We start from the raw sequence: 26,671 nt of genomic DNA, 5'->3' as shown, positions 1-26,671 counted from the left end.
CATCGATTCTTCGCGAGACGATATTGTAATCGCACATCAGATTATAATGTAGTACCGATATTATATTTATAGCGAATATATTTTCTACTACGAATGTAAAACCCCAATAACTTATGCTATTTTATCTTGGACTATTTACGGACTATTGAACATCTATTTGCATCTCATACGTTTGCGAAATACATTGCGCCTATAAAGCACAATTAGCACAAGCATTGTATTGCATATATGTCGTCATCAATTAGAAATCAATTTCATCGATATTTTACCATAGAATTTCATATGCAATAATTTCCAAATTACGCGAATAAAATCATAAAATTAAATAGTTACGTTAATTCTTTTTAATAAAATTGATTTGGAATTTATACCATCTCCGTTTTTAATTAATATAAATCTTAACTTTCTGTATTAAGTATTTAATTAATACAAATATTATTATTTTAGTTTATATACCTAAGTATTAAAAATACTTTGAAAATTACATTTTCTATAACTTTAATTATTAAATAGTAACGTTTTTTCAAATATACAATAGTTGTAATGTAATTTTTTTTCTGTGTTCGCTTATCTTCTAAGATTAAAATTACTATGGTCTAAATGACTCTCATTAAAAGATATTATATAAAGCTATCTTAGTAAGTCAAATCAAACATGATAGAAAGGCGCGAGACAACAAAATTCAGTTACTTTGTTAGACTAATATCATTATTGATCACTTGAACGAGTAGAAAAGCCCCGCGTAAAGCGAGACAAGTGGTTACTCGTGCGAGTCATTGACCTTAATGTAGAGGTCTTCCACCCATATTAATATTTGTGCGAATGTCTTAATATGATGAATTAGTGAAACTTTGTCGAGTTGCGTCTCAAAATGGCTTATGTAAACATTTTGATTATTTGATGCTGTTACTAATATTTTTACTAAAGAAAAATTTAAAATTCCAGAATATATAAAAAATAAATTTTTTTTATGTAATTTAATAAATAACTACAAAATGACTTACAATAAAATAAGATTCTTTATATTAAAACAATTAAAAAGTTAAACATGAGCCTTTAGAAATCGGCGCTGTAATAATTTAATTGAGATAATGTTCAAATATTAATAGACATAGGACTAATTACAATAAAAGATTAATATCAGAAATGATAAACATCAAGCGACAAAAGAACGGATTTAAATAAAAACAACTTAAGTTACTAGTCCTTCATATTTTTGTTATTTGACTAACTAGTAAATGTCTATATAGCTATACATAATCCATTTTCATTACAACAATTGACACCGTAGTATAAACATCATTAACTTTTCTAATCGTTAATTATCATCGTATTGTCTTAAATTTTAACTTACTTATACTATCGTTGCAATAATTATTTGTGTAATGATTTATTTGTGTTTGACGTGCTTCTGAGGAGAATCTCCATAATAATTCCTGTAAATTTTTTTAATATCCTTCGACTCCAGTATTCAATTATTATATTTAAAATAAAATACCGTTGACCATCCAGCTTTCAAACTGATTATGGGACATTTGGTGTTTGAGTGTAACCACAGGAGAAATATGTTTAAAGTTTTTATATCACGCTCGTTGAAGAAGGCTAGAAGTTAGCCGAAATGTTCGACAAATAAATTATCGATAAAAATTATACGAGGATTTTGTTACATCAATTTTAAAAAAGCACAATTACTACAACACCGATTGCTAAAGGCTCATGTTTAACTTTTTAATTGTTTTAACTACAATAATATATCTCTATTGCGCGCGCGCGCTTAATTTTTATAAAAACATGGTTACCTTTACCTTTTTAATTTTTATAAATTATTTCATAAATCTCTTAATTATAAATTTTTATAATTAAGAATATAGAATTAAAAGTATGTTTGATCATTTATATGTAATACCGAAAAACACTGGTATTTTTATATTTTAAAATTTCTGGTTTGACGTTTTGTATACAAAGTGAGATTTGTAATGTTTCATCTGAATTTTATTTATTGAATATTTATTTATATCAATTTATTATTTAATAAAAGCTCATGTGTATATATTGTACCTATGTATATATTGTATTGACTTATATTTGTAGAGGAAAGGCCCTATTATAAGATTATTTTAGGCTAGCTTATTTTAGATAAATGCTAGAAATCTATGGACAAAATTTAAAAAAAAAAAGATCATTTTAAAGGAAATTTAATAAACTTTAAGATAATGTTATGTAAAATTTAATTCAAATTTTATTTTTTTTATAAATTAAAGAAATGTAAAAAGTGAGCAAATCGGAAAGTCAAAAAATTGTGCTCCTAATATGAGATGTCCCGAGAAATCGATAAAGTACATCAGAGAGAGAATTGCAATTAAAAAAAAAACTATATTTAATGTTTCTAAAATACAAATAAACACAGCCAGTGCACTTGCAAAATGAGTATGCAATGCATTGTACCTAGCTGATTCGTCTTCAGGTAGTTGGAATCAAGCATCACTTGAATGCTTGGAATTTGATGTTTATTTCGATTGTTCTTTTTATTATTGTATAATAAAATTTATACTTCAGCAATGATTTTCACTATGATATAGGTCATTTCATATAGGAAATCTGGGTATCTCATTACGATTTTCATGCCTTACGGTTTTAGTATCATCAAATCGAACTTCTGTAATTAAGCAATATCACGTAACATTCAACATATCACGTATTTTTCTCTTAATGCGATCTTACTCTATCATCACATGAAGAATTTATTACCAAATATTTACTTATTGAATAATAAACAAGGTTTAAAATCATCTCAACGAAACTTAAAGACATCCAAATTCTAAAATCTTTTTTTGCAACAACAGGCACGATCTAATAATGAATTTTCCACTAAATAGTGAGTAAATCTAAGAACATATAATAAATTCATAGTGGAACCAATAGATAGCGATTTATTAGTTTAGTGGAAACACCGCTATCTCATATTAGGCGCTTATCTCATAATAGGGGTCTTTCCTCTAATATTAAAAACTTCATATAAAAAAAATTTAAGTTCTTCGTTAGTAAATCATTGGTTTTACGCAATAAAATATTTATTGCATTTATTATATCATATTTAATTAACATAGTGCATGTCAAGAAGATAAAAAGCAATAAAATGTTATTTTTATATCATTGAGAACGTGACCTGCATACAAAGAGAAGTACGATAATAAGCACTTATTTCAAGCAAACTTCTTCGAATGATAAAAATGCTTCTTTAATTTTTTTGCGACGAATTCAAATTTTCACAAAATCGTGTATCAGCAAAAGAAAATTTAATGGTCTGATGATTCAAAAGACTTCTGAAACTCGGGGTAAGGCATTTTTAATCTGTTCGCAGTTTGTACTGATTTCTACTATGTAAAGTGCAAACTTTAAGTATTCAATAAAAGTGTAACGAAATTTTGTTATATAACTCAAAGGATATAAAAATTTTTTATCAGAATGATCGAACTTTCCTTTAGTTTTATTTTTTTAAATACTTTGATTTTCCTAACAATTATTTTCATATTCAGATTTTCTTTCTATACAAAAGTTATCATAAATAAAATAAATCTAATTCTTAATTATTACTTTTAAATCTAATGTAAATTTGGCAACTTTTTGAGAAATAAAAAAAGAATTTCTCCAACATAACTCGTGCAAGGAAGTTATCTCGCAATGATCGATTCAATTTTATTATTTCACGCTTATATCATTTTTGTATTATAGCACAGTGCAGCACATGGCAAGTTGGAGCACGTACACTTTGCAGAAATACAGTATCGTGTACAGTTCGCAGCTGCGCGTTTCGGAAAACTCATGCCTTTCGAACGAACACAGTGACGTCTCTGCAGGCAGCAGGAGTGGGATCATCCTTTACGAGTTTCGCTTATCGCGGAAAGGATTGCCGTGTCCTCCTATACGCGGCGAGACGCGAAGGGGTAGTACCAGTCAACCGCAATCCGAGATAAACCTCGATAGCGAGCGCACGTAAGGATTTGTAGCCATCTATAGCTATATTCCTCGCACGGATTTTCGGTGCTATCATTCGCTCCGAGCTCCAAGGAACTTGCTCGATAGCGAGACGAGCGGCCAGAAAGTTTTCCTCAAAAAGCAAAATCTTGCAATGATCCAAAAGTTCACATCACACGTTATAAAATTAAATGAAATAATTAAGGTCTCATAATTAAACAATATAATGAATTATATTATTAAGAAATATAAATATTAAAACAATAATAAAATTATATAGTATATGAATATTAATAAAAGAAGGAGAAAAAGATATCGATTAAAATCCAGTTGATAATGTATTTTTAATTATCAAATAATTAATTAATTATCAAAGAAATAAAATTATTTTGATAAGATGAATATTAGTTTTATCAAAAAAATATATTGCTAAAGTTTGTGTTTAAAAGTTATGTTGAAGAGAACATAATTTTATTTAACATAAACTACACATATATCTTTATAATCTCTATATCGACTCTTTATTTTCATTCCCTTCGATCCGTGAAATCGGCAAATATCTTGTGCTATTTGGAACAGTGAACATGAATTGAAGTAGGGCATTAGATATTATCTATAGATATATAATGATTCCAAAAATGGGACGCGGCTAAAAAGCGCTTCAGACCATAAATCCGTTACGTGTTGAAAAAGGTAGCGTTTCTGCCGCGCTCGTTTTTATTTTCCAACCCTTCGCACTGAAAATTGTTCACTCGCTTGAGTAGCAATTTAGACCAAAAGTAGCTGGAGCTACTAGCTATCTCTCTGTCCGATGAGAATGAGGAAACGAAAGTGATGTTCAGACGAGAGTTCGGTTTGATTTCTTCCACCATCTCTGTATTCGCAATATCTTTCATTTATTCGCGAACTAAATGAATTTGTAAAAGAGTACGGTCATAAAATACAAATATTCCAAAATTGACTGATTTAGATTATGTAATTTTTTAAACATAAATTTAAATTTATATAAACTTTTTAAATTATGCAGAAAATAAAAAATGAGACCGTAGTGACGCTTTGTATTTAAAGTAATGTATTTTATATTTAATTATTAATTAAATATAAAATACTTTAAATACAAAGCGCCACTACGGTCTGAATGTTAAAATATTGAACTATTCTATATATATTTATTTTAAATAAATTAATTTCAGAAATTATAATTGCGTGCCAATATAGTTGTCGAACTTTCAACGCAATCAATCTGAAATATTAATAATCCCCCAAATTTTCCAAATTTAATCTTAAAAAACTGTAATAAACTTGAAAAAAAAAAAAAAGCTAAAATGTGTTAAACAACGTTATAAATATTTTTATATCTTAAATTGAAAGAAATTATTTCTAGAATTGATTTAAAGGAATTATTTAATAAAAGATTTATCTCACAATTCTATTTATGTGATTTTAATATTACATTTATTAAATTTATACTTTAAATATCTTACCATAGAACGTTGGATGAAGAGATAGTTATTTAAAATTCATTAAAAATTACAAAAATTTTTTAGGATTGCGAAATTTGTTTTTTTAATTTGAAAAAATTAAATTTGATTTTGTTAATTAATGGGATTTTAATTTTTGTTTTAAATACAGGAATAATTGACGTTTGATATCGATAAAATTGTTTTTTCTGTTAAGGAGACTTTTTTGTTGATGATTTTAATATACCTTATAGCGTATCTTATTTTTGCATGCAGATATTGCGACTTCCAAATTCGATACGTTGATATAACTTGCATGCATTACGCATGCGCGGATGCGCGGGATTTTAATGGATATCTGAGAAAATAAATAGAGTTCTCCTGACAGTGCGTGTCGCCAGCGATTTATGCCAATCTTTCTTCATGGTTCCGGTATTGTCTTGACGGTAACAGAAGATATCCGGTATTATTAGCATCGCTGCGCGTTCCACAATAAAGTAGAATATATATATTCCCATAAATATATCTGTTATTATATATTATATTACAGATAACTCTATGAACGTATAACTTTGCAAAATGCGTATTGTTTCAATTACTTTCATTTAATTTAACTGTTGAATTTGCGTAAAAATGTAGAAAAATTCAGAGAAAATTGCGAGAATTATTTTAAAATCTTACTAGAAAAAATTAATTCAAATTCCAACGCAAATGTTCGATTTTGAACAATTCGACATCTCGTATATGATGATTTGAACTTTTATGTCAATTTTCGATGTTTCTACTTTATTCGCATAACTAGAAGTAAAGGTATAGAAAGAAAATATGACAATTCGCATTGGAGAAATTTCGTTTTGTCAATTGACGCGAATAGCTTCCGAAAGTATTACTCGCTCGAACGGGCGCGGAGGCAATGCCGTCTGCCAATCGGCTGTAAGAAATAACGGTGCGATGCATAACGAGATGCAAAATGTAGAAAAGTGTTCGCGCGCGTGCAAGATTGCCAGATGAGATCGTAAAGCCAGACTTTACGAGCAACTTTAAAGCTCGATCGGGTAATTATGGTCTCTATACCGGGTCGCAGTTATTTTCCGACCGCATTGCGGTTACAGCGTTCTCATTTTTCCAACGCTTCTTTTCCTTCATCTCCGGTCCCTGTGCAAATTAAATTCGATTATTATTCGGCTCCTGCATGAGGATTCTCGTATATCATTGCTACGTGCGAAAAATGGCTTCAACGCTTTCCGTAGGATAAGTAAAGACAGATAACCGCGCGGGAAATTCCTTATTCACAAAGTTATTTAACGATGAGATTGGCTTCCGCTTTTAAAGAATTATGAAGGATGGATGGGCGCGAATTGGACATATTCGATTAATCTATGGTAGAATTCACAGCATTATAAAGAGATAAAAGGAAAATTAACTTTCGTAAGTCTTCTATGGTAACAATTTAATTCTTCTTAGAAAAAAATAGTTATATACGAGGTATCCCGCAATTTTTTGCCAAACACTTTTACGTAGATAGAGAAGAATAAACTGAGTTGAAACGTTCTCTACCATTTTGCTATTTTCGCAATGATTAACGAGATATTAATTACTAAAAATTGTCAATTATTAGTTTACAATAATTTTTTACTCAAATATTATCATTTTTACAGAAAAACAGCAAGAGACAAAAATTGTTTATGTTCTTCTCATAGAGCCCTAAGAATTTTTTCAGAATTTTTAATAAACTCTTCAGTACTGCATTTTCTCATTGACAACTATTTTTAACATGAGAAAATATACGATATTAAAAAATTTTGAAAAATTTTTTTTTATGAGAAAAAAATAAGTAATTTTTATCTCCTGCTGTTTTTTTTTTTTTGTAAAGTTGATAGTATTTGAGTAAAAAATTATTGAATACCAATATTCAGTGATTTTTAGTAATTAATGTTACTATTACGAAAATTAGAAAATGGTAGGAAACTTTTCGACTCAGTTTAGTTCTCTCAGTTTAGTTCAGTTCAGTTTAGTTCTCAGTTTAGTTCTTATTTGCACAAAAATGCTTGGCCAAAAATTGCGGGTCATCCTGTAGGTCGTCAAAAAGTTTTGAATCTCAATATGAAGATGGCATTACTTGTCAAAATCATTTTGGAACTATAATTGTACATGTTTTGAAAGATAACTGTGAAAATTGTATCTACTTTGGATGTTCAGTTATTGTTTTGCAGTCATTTGTGCCAATCGATGTCAGTGTTTTTGTAAAAATGGAAAAAATCAAATATCTGCGGTCACCATGACAAAAATTTACGAATTGCAGTTCGAATTGATTGACTACTCACCTTATTTACCAGATCTGGCCTCCTAACAACTTTCTTCTGTTTTCTAGGTTCAAAGTTTTTGGCTCGGAGGACTAAGATTTTCATCAAACAAAAACACTGACATCGACTGGTACAAATGACTGTCAAACTGAGCGTCAAAATGGCTACAATGTTCATAAATATCTTTCAAAACATGTACGATTTTATCAGAATGGGTTTTGATGAATAATGCCATTTTTATTGAGGCTCAAAACTTTTCAACTCTCGTATTAATAGTATAAGTATACTGTATATACTGTATATGTATATGTATACATATATATATGCATAAAAAACTTACAAAAATTATTTTTATATTTATCAAATAATTATTTATATTTTAACTTTATTATTATAAATAAACATATACATTATCTCGTTTTAAGATTTGATTTTAGAATTAATATATATTCTTTTGATCATTATTTTTGAACTAAGCAAAAAGTGCAATAATAACCGCGTAAAAAATATAGTAAGATTTTTGTTTTATCTTTAAACAATATTCTTAAGCATACTTTTATTTTAATTTTAAACACAAATGCATGACGCGATTGGTTTACTTAGGCAAGGTGGTATCGCGATTCGGAAATCATGCCATGCTTAAATTGAATTCTGTTCCCACAGGAACAGCCGAGGTTCGCGGTCGGTGAACGGAAGTCTCCCAGCACTACCTCCGCCAGCTCTACCGGCTGGAATTTCCAATTTAGCTGTCCGGGATAAGGAAGCAACCATATTTAGAGTAGACCTGACATTAAATCGGGAATTTAGGGAGCGCCCTATTTCTAGACGAAACGTGGTGGCATCGATTTCCTGCTTGGAAAAGATTACGCAGCTGTTGCCGGAAAGCTGTTATTACTTCAGATTATTACAATGAGAAAATCAATGATGATTTTGATTATTCAAGTAACGTGATATTTAAGCTCGAATTTCTTTTTCAAATGTTATCATTTGTACTCTCTAACTTACTTGGAGTGTAATCTCATTCTAAGAGAGTGAAAATACAATCATTTTTGGAGAAGATCGAAAATATTTTATTTGTTGAAAAAGAGTGACAATTTTCACTCTTTTTGAGTAAAATTTCACTTCAAAGGAGTGAAATCTCCCCCCAAAAATAAGATTAATTTTCCAGAAATAAAATATTTTCATTCTTTTCCAAAAATGGTTTTTTTTTTACTTTCTTGGAACAAGATTTCCAAGAAATTTAGAGAGTAATTAATCAATGTTACAATGCATAAATTTAAGTCCGCAGTGTATTAATCGATATTCCATATTCTCGTAAAACTTTCATTTCGAAGGTAGACTTCGAACATGTTCAATTTATGACAGCAGGATTTTCTTTGGATAATTTCGACCGTGGAAGGATTAACTTCGCGATGACAAATGTATCGCGACAGCTCGCGGAAACATATCCAACAAAGTCACGTCGAGAAAGTCGTGAAAAGCCTTTTTACCCTTCCATCAAAACTTCACGCTTTACGACTGCAAAACGAGTTTTTCTCGGAAGTGCAGATATTGCGGGCGTTCTTTATATGAGGCAGGCACAATCGCTGCAGACAATAGAGGAACCTCGGTTCTTCGTTCTTCACCGAAGTGCGCTTCTTCTTCTTTCGTTTTCTCTCTTTCTTCTTTCGTCCGACTACGTTTCACACTGATTCTGGTTTATGAGACTCAACGGAGCGAATACCTACATGTATTTAAGCGGTCGATATATTCCCGTGGAAAATAAATGCAAATCAATCAAGACAGTTTCTTCAAAATTTTTTCGCCATAAATTGAACATGTTTCAAATTTCAAGCATACAGATAAATTTCTTCTAAAAGTGCAAGTATGGCTATAATTTTAAACATTGGTGCGTCAAAAATATCACATAGTGATTTTGAAGTGATTCTTATGCGATTGATATTATATTGATAACTTTCCTATATTACAACACGCGGACTAAATTGACGTAAAAGATGAAAGAATTTTTCGTGCATAAAATAGTCAAGTTTTTCATAATTCTACACAAAATTAATGTTCTGGAATGCGTTCACACTCGGTTGGAGAGCAACTTACGTCGGTTAATTTAAAGTATGTACTTGTCAGCATGACGTCCGGTAATTTCTTTATCGTAGAACAAAGAATCGCGACGACTGACGTAACGACGTCGCCAGTCGTTAATAACAAGCGAGCAAGCAGTAAAGCAACGAAATCGTTATGCTCCGGTTTACGAGAATTTGTTGTCGGCTTTAAAATCCTGATTCGGCATAGCGGCGGCAAACCACCGAGTTTGGACCGAGTCCAGGACGACTAGCGAAGGCTGCTGCCTTTTTCTTTCCGCTCCATAAAGTGAATGTCACGCTTTACCGCTTTTGCCAGGTCGTGTCCTCGCGCCGCGGATCTTCGCTACTGTTCCATGATTTTCCGCTTTTTCCGAAATCGTTCTCTTCCTATCCTTCCGCATGAATACCTCGACGGAAAACAATGCAAAAATTTGCTAATGATATTCAGCGCCAAAATTTAATCAATTCGAATCAATAAATATCTAAAAAAGTATTTCTGAACGTAATATATTGAACTGAAACTTTCAAAATGATTTCTTTGAAATTTTTCAAATTATATTTAATAAAAAAACATTTGACAATAAAACTTTTCTAATTTTTTTATATGATATGATTTTCTTTAGAGTATGATTTTATTTAATTAACTATTGATTATTTCTTTTCCAATCAACTTTCCAACCACAATCCCTCCCCCCCCCCCCAACCAATGAAAGAACTAATCAACTGTAATGTTCATAAATTGTAATGTTTTATGATTTTGACATTCAATTTTCTGCAACATTCTACATTTCTACATAATGTAGTTTTAAAAGCAAATATGAGAGTTTAATGGAACTATATAATAGACACAGAATTCTTTAATGTAAAAAAAGGAAAAGGTGAAAGCATTACACTGACTTATCGCTACATAAAGCAGGTACAGTTCGTTTTTCATCATTTTGCTTTTTAATCCTGTCTCTTTGGCCTGGTTAGTTCAAAAAAGCAAAGCCGAGAACATATCGTGCCATGGTGCCGCGTAAAAATGGCAAGGTAGAGAAACCGGCTCGTTAGTTAAATGTCGCCGGTACGAAGCCGGCAAATGCCACCATTAATATCGGAATGAGTTCCTTTGAAAAACGCACACGCTAGTCGTCTGGGACATTTTCAAAAGGGTGTGAATACACACACACATTTAAAATTGATGCCAAAATGTCGACGACCGGTTGACCGGTATATCAAGTATCTGGAAATAACACGAGTGTAATAGAAAAGTGAAGTGAAGTTCTATGCTTGTGTCTTCTTTATTCAAGTTTAGCTCGCTAAAAAATTTATCACTTTCTAATTGCAAATTATAATATGTAATCTGTTAGGTAGAGCAATGGCAGTCTAACCTCTTGAGTTAAAAATGTTAAATAACATTCGTCATTTAACATTTTTTACTTGTATGTGTGTCAAAATGAAAATCAAACCATTTCTATAATTAATTTCAAAATAAACAACGTCCATATTAACCATATTATGCCTTTAATAAATAATAAACTAAATTTGAGTCAAATTTAATACATGTTTTTAATTAAATATAATGAATTAAATGTAATGAAAATTGTTTGACTCCATTATTTCAATTAAATTAATGACATATTGTGCAGGAATAATGATGACCTATAGAAATTATTAAAAATAACTAAGATTAGGTATAATTTAACATTATGAATTTAAAAGTATTACATCATAACAAATACATACATAAATTACCTTATTTTTAATAAATTATAATTTATCTGTTTTTTCGAAAGTGTTAATTGACAGATAGTACAATGTTATAATATATGTATAGTTATTCTAAAAAAGTTACACATTACAGCAAAAATAAACGAAAAAAAATTAACATAATTTAAATATTTTAAATATAATTTGTTATAAATTGTCACAAAAGAATTTTCTAATATATGATCACATCATTCGATTAAATGCTACTTATAATAAATATTATACAACGCAATTTAGACTTCATAAATTTTGTTTTAATTTCGTTTGATTTTCAAATATTAGTTAAAATAAAAAATATATATACAGAAAGAGATTTATCTATTTTTAAATCAATCATGACTTCAAATGTAGAAATCATTTTAATAATCACTAACACAATTGTATTTAAGAATATCAAATTCATTGAAATATATTGTATTATTAAACGTTGATTCATACTACTTTCCTATTACAATCACATTAAATACATTTCACGAATTTAATTATCAATAAAATCATTGGTTTTCTGGCAGTGAATTATGTTGAAGACAAACATCAACTCGACTTATTAATCTGAAAAGTTTGGAGATTAGTTTCATATTTGCTCAATCTGCGATTATGATTCGGTTTCAAGCAGGAATCGTGCCTCCGGAGTTTCGTGTGTAAACGATTATATGAGATCGTCTTAATTTAAAAATTTCAGAATAGAGCTGATTGAAAAATAAATAATTCAATATATTCTATACAAACATTGTTTGATCTTTAGATAATTAGAAGTCTATCCTTATGTTTAAATAAGTAACATCAAATTCCAAACTATTAATTGTTTTATCATCATATCTTTTTTTTTGGATATGTTTTTATTTGGATGCCGATATTTTTCATTTGTTAGAGCTATGATTAACTATGCTAATTAATTAATTAATTAATTAATTAATCGATCTTTATAATGTTTTGCCTATACGGCAAAATTTCGCACATTACAATTAAAATATATTATCATGGTTTAACATTATTTTATGTTCATTGTCACTGCAATCATACAAAAGAATAATTGTTCTATGCTGAGTAGCACTTAAACATCTGCATAATGCAGTGAAGAGTAGCTCTTCTTTTTTCATTTCTACGATAACCCAGATTCGAAAACAAAAAACTGTTTATCTGCACAATATCGTAATGCCTGATCTTCATCATTCAATGGATTTCAAACAAAAATACAACGAACAATGAAAAAAAAAACATATGAAAGAATTGTATTGCTCCCGCAAACTGTATGTAATATAACTAATTGAAAATATTATTATTAATTGATAACAATAATATTATCGTAAATTATAAATGTGTATAAGATAACTCCGGCAAATACGCCGTGCTGGGATTTACGCCGCAGAAGTAAAAAAAATAGAAGGAGTGGAGATAATTTTTCCGTAACTACTCTGTTGCATGCCTTTATATCAGTATTGTGTTATGATTTCAGTTTCTTATTGTTAATATTAATGAAATTATTGTGAGTTGAATCGATTTGTCATTGTAATAAGTAACACCATAAATTATAATCTACATAAAATGATTAATGTAGAGTGTGTGCCTAAGACTTAGTGGTTATTTCGTGATACATACGTGTAGTGGAATAATAAAGCATGTTGTGTAACAAAATACAAGTGTTTATTTTCGTATTCTTTGTTTAATTTGTCTTGTATATCCCACCTATTTGGGATATACGGCACTTTAGTGAGCGAAATTTATGCTCAAAACATACAAAGTGCGCAAATTAAATTCAGTACACTAAATGTAATAAACGCATTATATGAAATATGTATCTCATGTATCATAACACTTATAATACATGTAGGAAGATTGTAATTATTATTTATTACTTCATATATATATATTTATCATTCTTATTCTTTAATAAAACTTTATAAACACATTTTATAAGTTATTGTGTCATTATACATCTTATTTATATGCATTATTTGTAAATTTTTCATGAGTCATATATATCCCCTCTTCCCCTATTAGCCATATATCCCATCTCTATGGAATATATGGCAAGGATTTCAAAAAGTTTATTTTTTAATATAAAAAATAAATATTTCGGATTTCTAATATTTTTTTCATAGTAGTAGACAGTACAAAGTTTTTACTGATATAGTTTGTTTACTATAAATATAGTAACTAATACTTAATAAATTAAGTTTTTGATAGGTGTGGCATATATACCGGAGTTACCCAATCTCTTCAGAGTCATGATAACATGTTATTAATATGTAAAAATAAAAAAATATTTATCGTATAATATTCTTATAGCAATATGTCCATACCATGTTAAAATAATAAATTATTATACAATATATTACTTTTACTAAATCTTTAATCTGTTTAGTATTATAATAATATCGTCTTAACATATAAATACATATTAGTAATTATATTATGTGTAAACGTTACGCTAAATTATAATTTGTAATTAATTAAAAAGACAATCTCTTTGCATAGCATTAAATTGTAAAATATTTATGAAAACATTGAGCAAAATCTCATATTGAACATAGCAATGTTCAATGCTGTTAATATTATTATATTATATATATGCGCATATTAAACTTTATTCATTTTATTCATTAATAAATCACTGACAAATAACAAATAGATAAATAAATATTTGCACAGCGAATATTCCTCAAGTACTGGAGAAGTTCTGGAGGAAGACAGAGAAAGATAACGTTTTCACCGTAATTGGCAAACATGTATATGTCACTCGCTGAGACTCTCATGTTTAATATTAATTAATTATCTCTTTGGTCAACGATTATTATGAACGTTACACGAGAAACGATGTTATGTATAGCCGGTTATATAAACAAAAACATTTTTAAAAATGTCACTACACATTTCGTTATAAAAATTTTATCGCACGCTATTATACACCAATATATTTCTAATTATATAACTAATTTAAATTAAAATTTTTTGAATAAAATTATATTAATAATAAGTTAATTATATTAATATAAGTTGTAATTATGTTACGATTAATATAATTTTTTTTTATTTCTGGACATTATTGTCAATTTCTTCAAACCGTAAAACTATCTAAGTAATAATCGCCTTACATATTTAATTGATTTGATCAGTGTTACAGACGTGGTTAAAGAAATTTGCGTATAAGTTGACGTTAATTTACATTTTCTTATCAAGATTAGTCTTAAAAATGCTTTTTAGATTTTCACGGGTATTATCTTCAAAGATATCAGAAAGAATCTTTGAAGTTTATAATTTGCTGCTTATCGTCGTGTTTTTATCTATTACTAATGTCAACGTTTCACGAATCTTGCCATTCACTTCATTAGAGTGAGGAGCACAATAATATTGATAGTAAACAATATTGATAGTATCGTTTCTCGCCCTGATGAAATGAACGGCAAAGTTCACAAAATGTTGGCATTAACAATGGATAAAAACATGGCGATAATCTACAAACCGAGCCGCATTTTCTAGTATTAGTTTTATAGAAATTGGAAATGTAATTTATTAGCTTTTAAATTGTAGACAGCAATTTGTCTATGTAATATGACAATTTAAATAAATTAAATGTTTTATAAACGCTCTAAGATTTCTTTTTCTTGTATGCAGAACTTTCAATCATTTTTAGATCGAAAAGCAAGTTGAAGTTCAAATTAATTAAGTGAATACTGAGGCGAATTATTAGCAGTAGATTGACAAAGAGTGTCGTCAGCGTAAATGGAGATGTACTACTCGCAACGAGAAGTTAGATAGGCGAGAAAAATTACTAACGATGACTTCACTTTGCTAAAAATGCCACTTAAATACGTCACTATTTAAACTTCAAGTTTTTTCAAAATTATTGTAATATAAAGTTTACATCCTCAATGGTCAAAAAGTAAAAAAAAAAAGAAAAATTAACTCTTAAAAAAAGCTATATATTTGTAATTGTTCGATAAATTTTGTAATTGTTCTATAGATACTTTCTGCTTAAAAAGTACCTGGAATTTTTAAATAAAACGCAAAATTTTTAATTAAATTTATTTTTTCCCCTTCAAAATAATCAATAATATCAATATCAATAATTATTTGAGGCTATACATGTACTAGTGATTAACACTTTTCGTAGCATATTTCATAGACTCCAGAAAATATGGCCTAGCTCCTTCATCGAATTTTTTTTATGGAATCAATCGAATCAAAATGCTTTGCCCGTAGCGGCAATTTGATCCTTGGAAATAAAAAAAGTCACACAGTGCCATGTCTGGTGAATACGGTACATGAATGATGATATTTGATGCATGTTTGGTTAAAAAGTCGCATTTTGAAATTCAGTTGCTTTACGAATCAATCGCGATTGAACACATCTGACCCAAAACTTCGTTAAAATGTGATAAATCAAACTATTAGAGATGCTAAGAGTTGAAGTAATCTCTCTTTCATTAACACAATTTGCAAACACAATTTTTTTCACTTTATCGATGTTTTCATCTGTATTTGATGTCAATGGACGCCCAGAACGCGGCAAGTCTTCTACGACTTTATGGCCATCAAACAATTTATACTACTCATATGCTTGTGTTTCGAGAGAAAAGAATTCCCGTAAGCTTTTTGTAACATTTTTTTATGTGTTCGCACAAAAAAATTTTGTAGCAACATAAAATTTCAAACCCATTCTTTGCTCAATTTTTTTTTTCAGTATAAAATTCGACGAACGCACCTAAGGTAGACTGATATAAACAACTGCCGTAAACAAACTAATGATAGATCGCGCTCAAACTCAGCATCAATATCAAGGACAGTTGTGCCAACTTAGCGAAAAAAGAATTTGACATACCATTAACGCGCGTCTTTCAAATGAGAAATTCCGGTACTTTTTGAGCAGAGAGATAAGATAATTAGAATAAAGTTTCATCTTTTGTGACATAAATAGTTCAATATTTTAATTAGAGATTAATTGCATGAGAAGGTTTACTCAGATAAATACAAGAAACAAACAATTCACATTATTACATCATTAAAATATTTGATAATTATAGAATATTTTTATAAGATAATAGAAACATCATGAAGAAATAAACTAATAAAAATTACATGTTTTAAAAAATTAATATTTTATTTATCACAATTTTAATTGCTTTCTTTTTTCCTGATTTTTTATTTATCTAATTGTATAACAAATAAATTCGCAAATTAAATAAATCATGATTTTTTTGTTTGATAGAAAATTTTATAATAAAAAATTAATCAAATAAAATTATTATTAATATATTATTAGGTGTTGGAATTAATTCGTAGCGTTTTTTAATGAAAGAATGTTATTTATTTCACATGAGCATTAAAAAATACATTAATGAAAGTACTTCCCATCACTTGTAAAACGCTACGAATTAATTCCAACACCTAATATATTATATTTCCACGTTATATTAACCATATTATATTTCTTAAAATTTTTACACACACTTGCGCTTAATAATTTTTATGTTTAAATGTTCAATAATTAAATAATGTAAAAGTTTATTAATTATTAAGTAATTTACACTATTAAAAATCGTGTAACTTTCATCTGTCTATTGTTTCATATTTTTGCTAAGAAAAAGAACTTCAATATTTTGGTTTTGTTCAATAATTGACAAATTTTATATCAATTTCAAAATTAAATATTTTTATTAATATGTCATGTAATCTTCATTCCAAAGTAATAGATCTCTATGAGATACTATACTTATTTATATTCTTTTTAAAATTAACAATTTTGTATATGTACATATTATTTAAATGTCTGATACATGGAGATTCTTGTTACTTTAATAAATTAAAAAAATATGTCACTACTATCAAACTGTAAAACAGAAATGCAGCAAATTATAACGATAACTAAAATAATTAATATGTAGAAAAATAATTGTTATCTGCAAAATATACAAGTAAATAATTAATTCTGCAAGTAACGAACAAAATATAAAATAATTGCTCTCTCCATTCCTCTATCGCTGTTCAATTCTTTCCACAGGTTTCCTTCTCTTCCTTTCCTAAAATTTATTCATTATACTTGTACTATGCAATACACAAAAAAAAAGATAAATTAAAATGGCGTATATAAATCACTAGAGTAGAATAAATGCACGGCAACTTTGCACGGCATTCTCGTTAATTACATGCGACCGGCGTTTTATTATTGTACGTTGCAAAATCTCATTGAAACGCCAACATGAAGTACGAGTAATATAAGAAAAATAAGAAGCTTTATAATTTGCTCAATACTCGCAAATCGTGCATTAGTAAAAATGAATAAAATGTCAAACAGCGGATGGTTTCGATAAATTATGACGTGTATAAATTATGATGTGCATGATGTGTACCGAATTTATGTCAAGCGCAGTTGACAAATATTAAAATACAATCGTATTTATTAATTAAGTGTAATTAAGAGCAATGGTCGATTCGAAGTTGATTCTAATCAGTGGAAAATCAAAATCTGATATATTCGATGCATATAAAATTTAAAGCATTACATAATAAATTTATCTCTATTAGTAAATCGCGTAAAATTATACTTGTTTGTGAAATAATAAGTTGCTAATGAATTAATAGTTGTTAATAGAAGCGAAGTCGTGAATTAGTTAATTGCGTACACTGATAATTACTGTTGTTTGTAGATAAGAGAAAATTACGTTGTGTCTCTATGTATTTGACGCAATTGAATAAATCCTACGATTTATATTTATGTTATTACGTTTATGTTATCTGCTGTGCAAATAATAATTGTAAAAATTTAATGATCTTATATGTTATAATAAAAGCTATACGCAAACTAGTCTGGCTTTCTATAAAATATCGTATTTATAAAATAAATATTTGGCGAATATATTCTATTTTATACATGTTTTAAATTAATGTTTAGTACATAATTATATAATATATTATTATTATTATTACTTGTTATTTGATTGGCATAGTTTTCACAAAAATGTATTGTATTAATAAAAGATAATACAATATCACCAACACAATGTGTAGTGGAGATTACTTTGAAACTCTCAAGCCTTCGTTTCTTCTTAGATTCATTCATTGCATTCGTATACCATTTCCAATATTAGTTGCACGCGACGCACACTTTAGTATCTCATATTACAGAATTTCATCAAAACGCAATCGCAAAGATAATGCAGAAAAGAAAAATGTATAAGAAACGAAACTTTGATGATTTGTTCAATATATATACATATATCTTACAATTCTTGTATATTGTACTCCCAAAACAAATAAATCACGTGTAAATTAATGAAAATGAAAATTCAACGCAAAATACATTCGAATTTAAGTGTGGTTTGAAAAATTTATTATCCCTCGCGCGCGCGCGCGTATATTAAAATAATATCTTGTAATTCCTTTTCTTTATAGCTTTAATTCATAAATAAAATAAATAAATCGTGTAAAATATTTGCTTCGATAAAAATAGTCATAAAATTTACAGTTATTAAGGATATTAATTGATTGATAGTTCAGTTAATTATTCCTAAGGAATAGTTGCTTCGGTTCCTCGTATTCCACGCGATCGTGTTTTGATGCGTAATGCGTGTTTGCTACGACACGCACTGTTGCCTGCAGACTCGCAAACAATACAGTGCGCAACGGTCTTGTGTACATACGGTCGTATGTTATTAAAACAATATCAAGGTTAATCGACACACAGACACAGTTTCGTCAAAAGTAAAAAATTATTTCTGCGGAGTAGTTTGTGTTGAATATTCAATGTATTTTTAATCGGTTTTAATAAAAGAACTGTTATTGTATATTTTGCACCTTGTTGTATAGACTTAAGCATCTAAAATAATGATTAAATTAGTTTGATAAAAAGAAAATTTTAAAATAAATTATTTATTATTTAAATATTAATTAACGAAGATGGGAATATTAACTACTGTGCATTATGTGATAAACCTGGAGCGAGGAATATCGTACATATTATCATATAAACTTTGAAATATATTTTTATTTTAGTATATTTGTATTCATTTTGATTAACCTTTATCGTATAAGGTCGAGTTACTGGTAACCAAGCGATTCCTGTTCGTGCAAGTTTCTTTGAGTCTTTCGGTAATTATACATTATACTGCATTTTACTATTTTCAAAATAAAGTTTCAATATTTATTTTAGAAGATTGAAAATATGTTGGTGAATTTTTAGAGATTTTTGTAACCATTCTGAATAGGAAAAAAACTGACGAATTCTAGTAACCTATGTTTGGATGGATGAGGCATCAAATTGTGTCTTGTACTATAAGGGCTAAAATGAATAGAATTTAATAATTATGCCGCTGTAGAAGTTATTTTATTATTTTTTTCTTGAAAAAACATGATTTTTTACTCATTAAAATCTTCATTTCTGAGTGCAAAAAATTCAACTTTTTTAAACCAACATCATACATATTATATGTACTATTTTTTTCAAAGTACATACCCTCAAGTATTATATAATACATATACTTTAAAAGGATTTGTTCCATTTATTCACATAAGTTATGAATGTTTGATTGATAAAACGTTTTTTCAATATTCTTATTTCAATTTAAATCTGTAAAAAAAATCAATAAATTACAATCCAATTTCTATAATAGTATAAAATTTGTTATTAAAGCTTTGATAAGAATTTTGCAGATATTTGTATAATTCAGAAAAATAAAAAAAATTTGCTCTGTGTTCCTCAAGGACCACTATTTTTCTGACAGTTAAAGTTAAAATCCCGTGTTATACAAGGCAACATTATAATTATTTTTATTATTATTATATAATAAATTTAAATGGTTGACATAATTTAATTATTCTATTTAAGAATTAATATAAGAGTATTATTTTAAAAATGGATTAAATTAAACCGTATTATGCATTAAATATGACTAATTCCAGATGAATTTTTCAACAGAAACACGATACATCTTTCCAATATAATAATAAGTGCTTTAGGAATTTTTAGAAATATCTCTTTTTATTCTTTTCATTCCGTTTAACTTTCTTTTACTCAGTTTTATCCAATAGAAGAAAATTCTCACTTTTTAAAAATATTTCTTAATGAAATTACATTAATAAATATCATGTTTTTGTCATTAGGAATCCACGTGATCTCGACTTCGAGGTCGAAAAGTAAATTGAGAGTGCTTGCTATTTGTTATGTCGCCCATTTCCAAATAATTCGAGATCCCTAGATATCCCTATTGAACACGCAGATGCATCGCACGCGTGATGGAGAAAAAATAAAAATAAAACGGCGATGAAATGGAAGACTACGGTAAAGAAAATTGTGACTCAGAAAAATACGTAAAGATAAAGATACAAGAGAGAGAAACAAACAATCTAATTTGTAAATTTTCCTGTAAGAAATAAAAAGAAATATATGAAAATGAATCCAAAATTATTTTATCAAAAATTTCTGTAGAAATATGGATGTACTTACAATTAGATGTAAAAAAATTAATATGAAATTAATAAAATTGTAGATTTAATCAAAATGACTATAAATTTAATTACATCATTAACAACAGCATTTAACATATTTCAAATCGCATTTTTATTGCTTTACTGTTAAATCTCTTTAATCGCAATTCATATCTTTACATTAAATTAGGGATGCAAAAAACTGGATCGTAAAATTATCGGATACCGGATATCGGATATCCGAACAGAATGTAATAACAGATATCCGGTATCCGATTAGATATTCGAGAAAACAATTTTTTCGAATCGGATCAAACATTTTCCGGATATTCGATCGGATTTCGAGAAAATCCGATTCTTCTAAAAAAAAGGGCCTATACAAAGAAAAAGATTGCCTAATTTTGCAACAATGTATAAGATATAGCATCTTAAATATGCATATTTATTTCTAGAATTTATAAGAAAAAATCAACAATTTAATGATATCAAATTTCAACCGGACATATTTCCGGATACTAATGATATTCGGCTATCCGGACAGTAAAAAAGTGCCGGATAATACCGGATGCCGGATACTTTCTGGATATCTGCATTCCTATATTGAATGATCATCGATTTATACACACACACACACACACACACACACACACACACACACACACACGCGCGCGCGCGCGCGTGTATAGTATTATGTGTATAGTATTATGTGTATGGTATTAATTATTTAGCATGAGAGAGAAAAAATATTGTAGAACAATTGTAAAAATATTGTAAAACAATTGTAAAAATTGCTTCTACTTGTTATCAGAATCATCGTTTCAAAGCAAACACAAACGAGCGCGGTTCTAACTCTCATCGTCATTTTTCGTTTCTCGCTGGCCAATACAAGTGTCATTGTATAGCCCCTTTACGATCCTTCATGAGGCTATATTAATTGCTACGAAATCGTTGCTGTCGTAAACACGAACTGATAAATCGCCGCTGAAGCGTTAATCGATAACGATGATAGCGCACTAACACGACAAGAAAATGTGATAATGCGAGCAAAATGGAACAATGCAGAAAACGTTTCCTACGATATTATACGGAAATTACTGAAAATTGTTTCTGTATTACATCTAGTTTGTCACAATCAGAAACGCATTTTCTCTCCTCGGCTGCACCAAATTGACAAAGGTAGCGCGAACGTAATTTTCTGCTGTAAAGTTCTTCGTCTTTTGCTTTCGTGTAAAGTTGAAATATTTACCTTATCGAGACGAGTATCATGGCAAATATCAGGTACTTTCCAAGCAGTGGCACAACTAGCGAAGTCGGTGGAATGATCTCAACGACCAGTAGAAAGAACACGTGCAGGCTGATGAGAATCGAGATGGAAAGCGTTACCTGAAATTGAAAGCATTTGTAAAGCAAGTTTTATTACGTAGGGAATAGAGTGAAATATATTAAAAGTTTGTTTTTTTCAAAATTGTGTTTATTATAATAAAAGAGAAACTTACAAAATATCTAGAGCATATATTTTGTTTTCTTCAGTAAATTACTTTACTTAATGTACAATTATGATTTATAATTTTATAGATTTGTATAGTTTGTTATAAATCAAATGAATGAATTTTCTTATAATGTGTAATGTTATTTATTTTCCTATCTGATTTGATAATTAATTTCTCGGTTTATATATATATATATATAATATTATAATAATAGAATATTATATTAAAGGAATTAATTATGATTATCTTATAATTCATTATGTTTTATCAAACATTAGACCGGATATAAAAATACAAAAATAAGAAAATTATTATATACTATTTCTGTCACATTATTTTAAGAGAAAATATATAGAGTTTTCAAGAAATAAGTAATCATAGTCCAAAAATACGTGTTGCCTTTCTTTCAAAATATGTCCTTTGACAAGCAACAAATTTGAACCTATTCGAAGAAGCCAGGTAAAGAGCTGCGGATAGTTCGAGCGGAAAATTCGTATTTATGATTCGCGCGTAAAGAATGTACGAAGCAAGAGTCAGAAGGATAAACAGGTTGGCCCCGTGAGATGAAAATTGTTCACTGACAGAATTTATATGTGTCCGTGATCCATTCGTTTTAATAAAACTTGTAAACGAAGAGCATCAGGCACGTACAGTCACGTCTGGAAGCAGTAGTACCATTGCCAAGTATGATGAAAATAAAAATGAAAAAGTATAATGGGATAAGCAGGAGCAAAATAAAATGAAATGTTTTATCTACTGTTGTAATACTATTGCAATACTAAACAATTTATCTATTAGGTGTTGGAATTAATTCGTAGCGTTTTTTAATGAAAGAATGTTATTTATTTCACATGAGCATTAAAAAATACATTAATGAAAGTACTTCCCATCACTTGTAAAACGCTACGAATTAATTCCAACACCTAATAATAAAAGTGTAACATAATATACAGCGATATTAAGAAATACTATTTTTTTCGATTAAGAAATAAAATGTAACAATTAAAAAAAATTAGTGTAGTGTAAATTAAATAAAAATTATCACATTTTAAGTTAAACTTATATGTTTAATTCATATATATTTATTTTTGATCGGTACCAAATACATATTAAAAACGCATAAATATCATATATGTAATATCATAAATTAAACAGGTAATTTAACTATACGTAATGCTATAAAAATATATTGTTCATATTCGTATCAACATTCTTTTATATTTTATAATGCTAAATACAATTTTGTGTTCAATTATAATTACTATTAAAGAAATTATAATACAGTTAGTGATTTTTTGAATAAAAAGTTATTCATAATGCGAATATTTCATGAGCAAATATTGCATTATATAGCAAAATTAAACATAGCGTAACTAAATAAGAAACATCAAAAATTTTGGGTGAAGGATTTATCAGGCACGTTACAGAAGCAGAAGTTAACTGGGTTAACGATTACTTCAAAAAAAGGAAGAAAAAGTCTTTTTGTAGGAAACGGAGGGAAGGAGGGGATCTCTCCATTTAGGTTTTATCGTATCCTTTTATGTCGGGCATTATATAGGTTGAAGTACAACTTGTATGAAGTTGAAAAGTCATATACATTTGAACTGTAGTAATTTTTCTATATTAAACGAATTTTTAAAGAAAGCACAGTAATAAAAAATAAGAAATAAAGAAATTTCCTATTTAAATGCTAAATGTTTAAAAATATTTAATACAAAAGTTAATACGAGAAAATATTAATTAAGAATTTATATGTTACATTTTTTAAATATCCTGTAATTATTATGTAGATATTATTAGTTATAATATCTATATGATATAATAAATACTCCAAAGTGCTTAGATATATAATGTAAAAACATCTCTGATAAGTTAATTTTGTAATATTGTTAATGTAAACTTGGTATTTAAAAGAAATTGAGAAATCGTTTTAAAAGATTTGAATTTAACTACGTTTATTGCAAATCCGGAGAATTGAGCATGTTACGTTATATTTTAGTTTCGAAAAACAAATAAAAAGTGATATTCTTTACGCGAATTTGCTGAAACTGTGATGACGTAACTTTTTCAAAATAAAAATTTGATTGAATAAAATCGACGTGAGATTTCAGATGATGAAAAGTGAAATAAATCCAAAAATTTGCTGACATTTTGTATGATTGATTTTTTGGTTTTATATCTAATATCTGGAAAATTCGCATATCATGATATAAAAAAAGACATATATTTTAACGATTTAAATTAGAATATAAAAATTACGATTGAACTCGACTCAGTTATGGGTTTAATTAAAGTTTTCGTCTCTGCATCGGTATTTGCGGAGGAAAAAGTTTTAGAATGAAATCGATTTAATATCGTACGTAGTACGTTGTTTGATTCCGTCCTGCGATTTTTCATAAAACTGGAGATCATTTCATCTGTCAATAATATTTATAGAATCGTTTCGTACAAAATCCCGTGAGATAATTTCCGATAAATAATTTCCGACGAAAGATATTTGCAAACATATATGTGGTTATCAGTCTATATTTCTTTTTTTAATTGGATACACATGGCTTTTCAATAGCGTTTTGCGGCGTTTCGCAATGATTAATTTACAGTTCGACCTGTCGTTACATGAAACTATCCATCAAAGTTGCGTCAGTGGCCAAATAGTATTCATATCTCTTTTTCAAAAATTTTACAAATTGATATATTTCTTTTAATCATCATTTGCGATTTTTAATTATCGTATCTATTATCATTAAAAATATATAGAATGACACTCTCTTATTTATTTAATTTTTTTATTTTACTTTTTATCAAAATTTAAAGTACGTATATAACATCTATTTTATTATTCGTATAATTTACAGTTATGTTTATTATAAGTCATATATATATAATAATTTGCAGTTATTTTTGGCACTTATATTCGTATAAAACAATTCGCTTGTATATTTTTTTTAACGAATATTTAACCTTTAATTTCTGATCAATAAATATATTGTGATATACCAGTGCAATCAACAGTACAGTAATCAAGTTAAAAACTGTTTCTAATCATTACAATTATATTAGATGATATTGACTTGAATATAAAACTTTGTTGTTCTTTTTCAGCTCGTTTTCCTTTTCAGCTCGTTTTCATTTTGATTACGTCAAAATTTGCCGCACTAGCTGAGTAATAAAAACCAGTTTACATTTTCCAGCGACCACGAATGTATAACACGCGATTATCGGTAGCTCTTATCGGTACCAAGTCGGTAGCTCTTATTGCGAATTGAACACAACGCTAGCGAGCGAGGCGAGCTTCAGTTTTACTGCGGTTTCACCGTTGCAATGGCGTTTCATAGCGATTAATTTAAAGGATCGACCACTGGAGCGCGATAGCGTCTATCGGGTTGCTGCTCTGTCGTTCGCCCTGGCGGCTTTCATCGATGCATTCGGATCGATAGTGCACCCGGTTACTTTCCATCCGACCGCGCCTTTAATTATTGTCGCCCACTCTTCCTCTGGCAATCGCGTATCTTGGTGCTATTGTTTCTGTCAAATGTTTGAGCAAACATTTCCGAATTATTTTTGCATGATTCAATAATTATTATAAATTGCAAAATTAAATTTGTTTCATATTCTATTTCGTAAAATATTCTATTATTTATTCCTCGTCAATTTTATATTCTCGCTTCCAAGAGACTTTTTATCTTATTATTCATAGTTCTAATCATTTGTCTCAAAAGTCTTAAAAACAGTTTTTAATCTTCTAAATTTTATACACACACATAAAATTACAAGTAAATTTATATAGAAAATAACAAGCTAATCATAGAATACTCAAAACATTCTGCTGTATGGTCTGATAAAGGAATAATTTAGATGTTCTGTGAGCTTGTTGTTTTAAGCCACGTAACAGTAGAGATGTGAACTAATACTGCCTTGTAGCTTGTGTCTTGTCACAGCACGGTCTGTTCGCTGGTATATACATAGCAGTTAAACAAGATTCGCGAATGCACGTTGACGCACAGTTAACGCGATATGTCGTGTTCGATCAGCTTAGCTTGGTCTTGTATAATGTGCGTGTAATACCGGAAGTGTAGGAACACTTCTGTGTACCGTCAATGATTAAAGATCGCTCATAATTCGTATCAGAAAATAATGCCATTTACGTTGGTAAAATAAAATTGAATAAAACAAGTATTTTATTTGGAATT

At 28.6% G+C, this 26,671-nt stretch overlaps 1 protein-coding gene across 10 annotated transcripts in view; it reads right to left on the bottom strand.

Moving 5' to 3' along the window:
• Positions 1-26,671, bottom strand: part of nAChRalpha4 (nicotinic acetylcholine receptor alpha4) — a 355,672-nt gene that overhangs the window by 37,979 nt on the left and 291,022 nt on the right. For all 10 annotated transcript variants that reach the window (XM_087412309.1, XM_087412306.1, XM_087412305.1 and 7 more), the window contains one exon: positions 22,238-22,374. In XM_087412309.1, the coding sequence (XP_087268435.1) occupies positions 22,238-22,374 (137 nt within the window). The remainder of the gene's footprint in view (positions 1-22,237; positions 22,375-26,671) is intronic.

This window comes from Acromyrmex echinatior, chromosome 13 (genome assembly GCF_024713525.1).
Source record: "Acromyrmex echinatior isolate Ae372 chromosome 13, ASM2471352v2, whole genome shotgun sequence".
NCBI lineage: Eukaryota > Metazoa > Arthropoda > Insecta > Hymenoptera > Formicidae > Acromyrmex > Acromyrmex echinatior.
The sequence above is the reverse complement of the archived record's forward strand: the minus strand, read 5'-3'. Positions and strand labels throughout refer to the sequence as shown.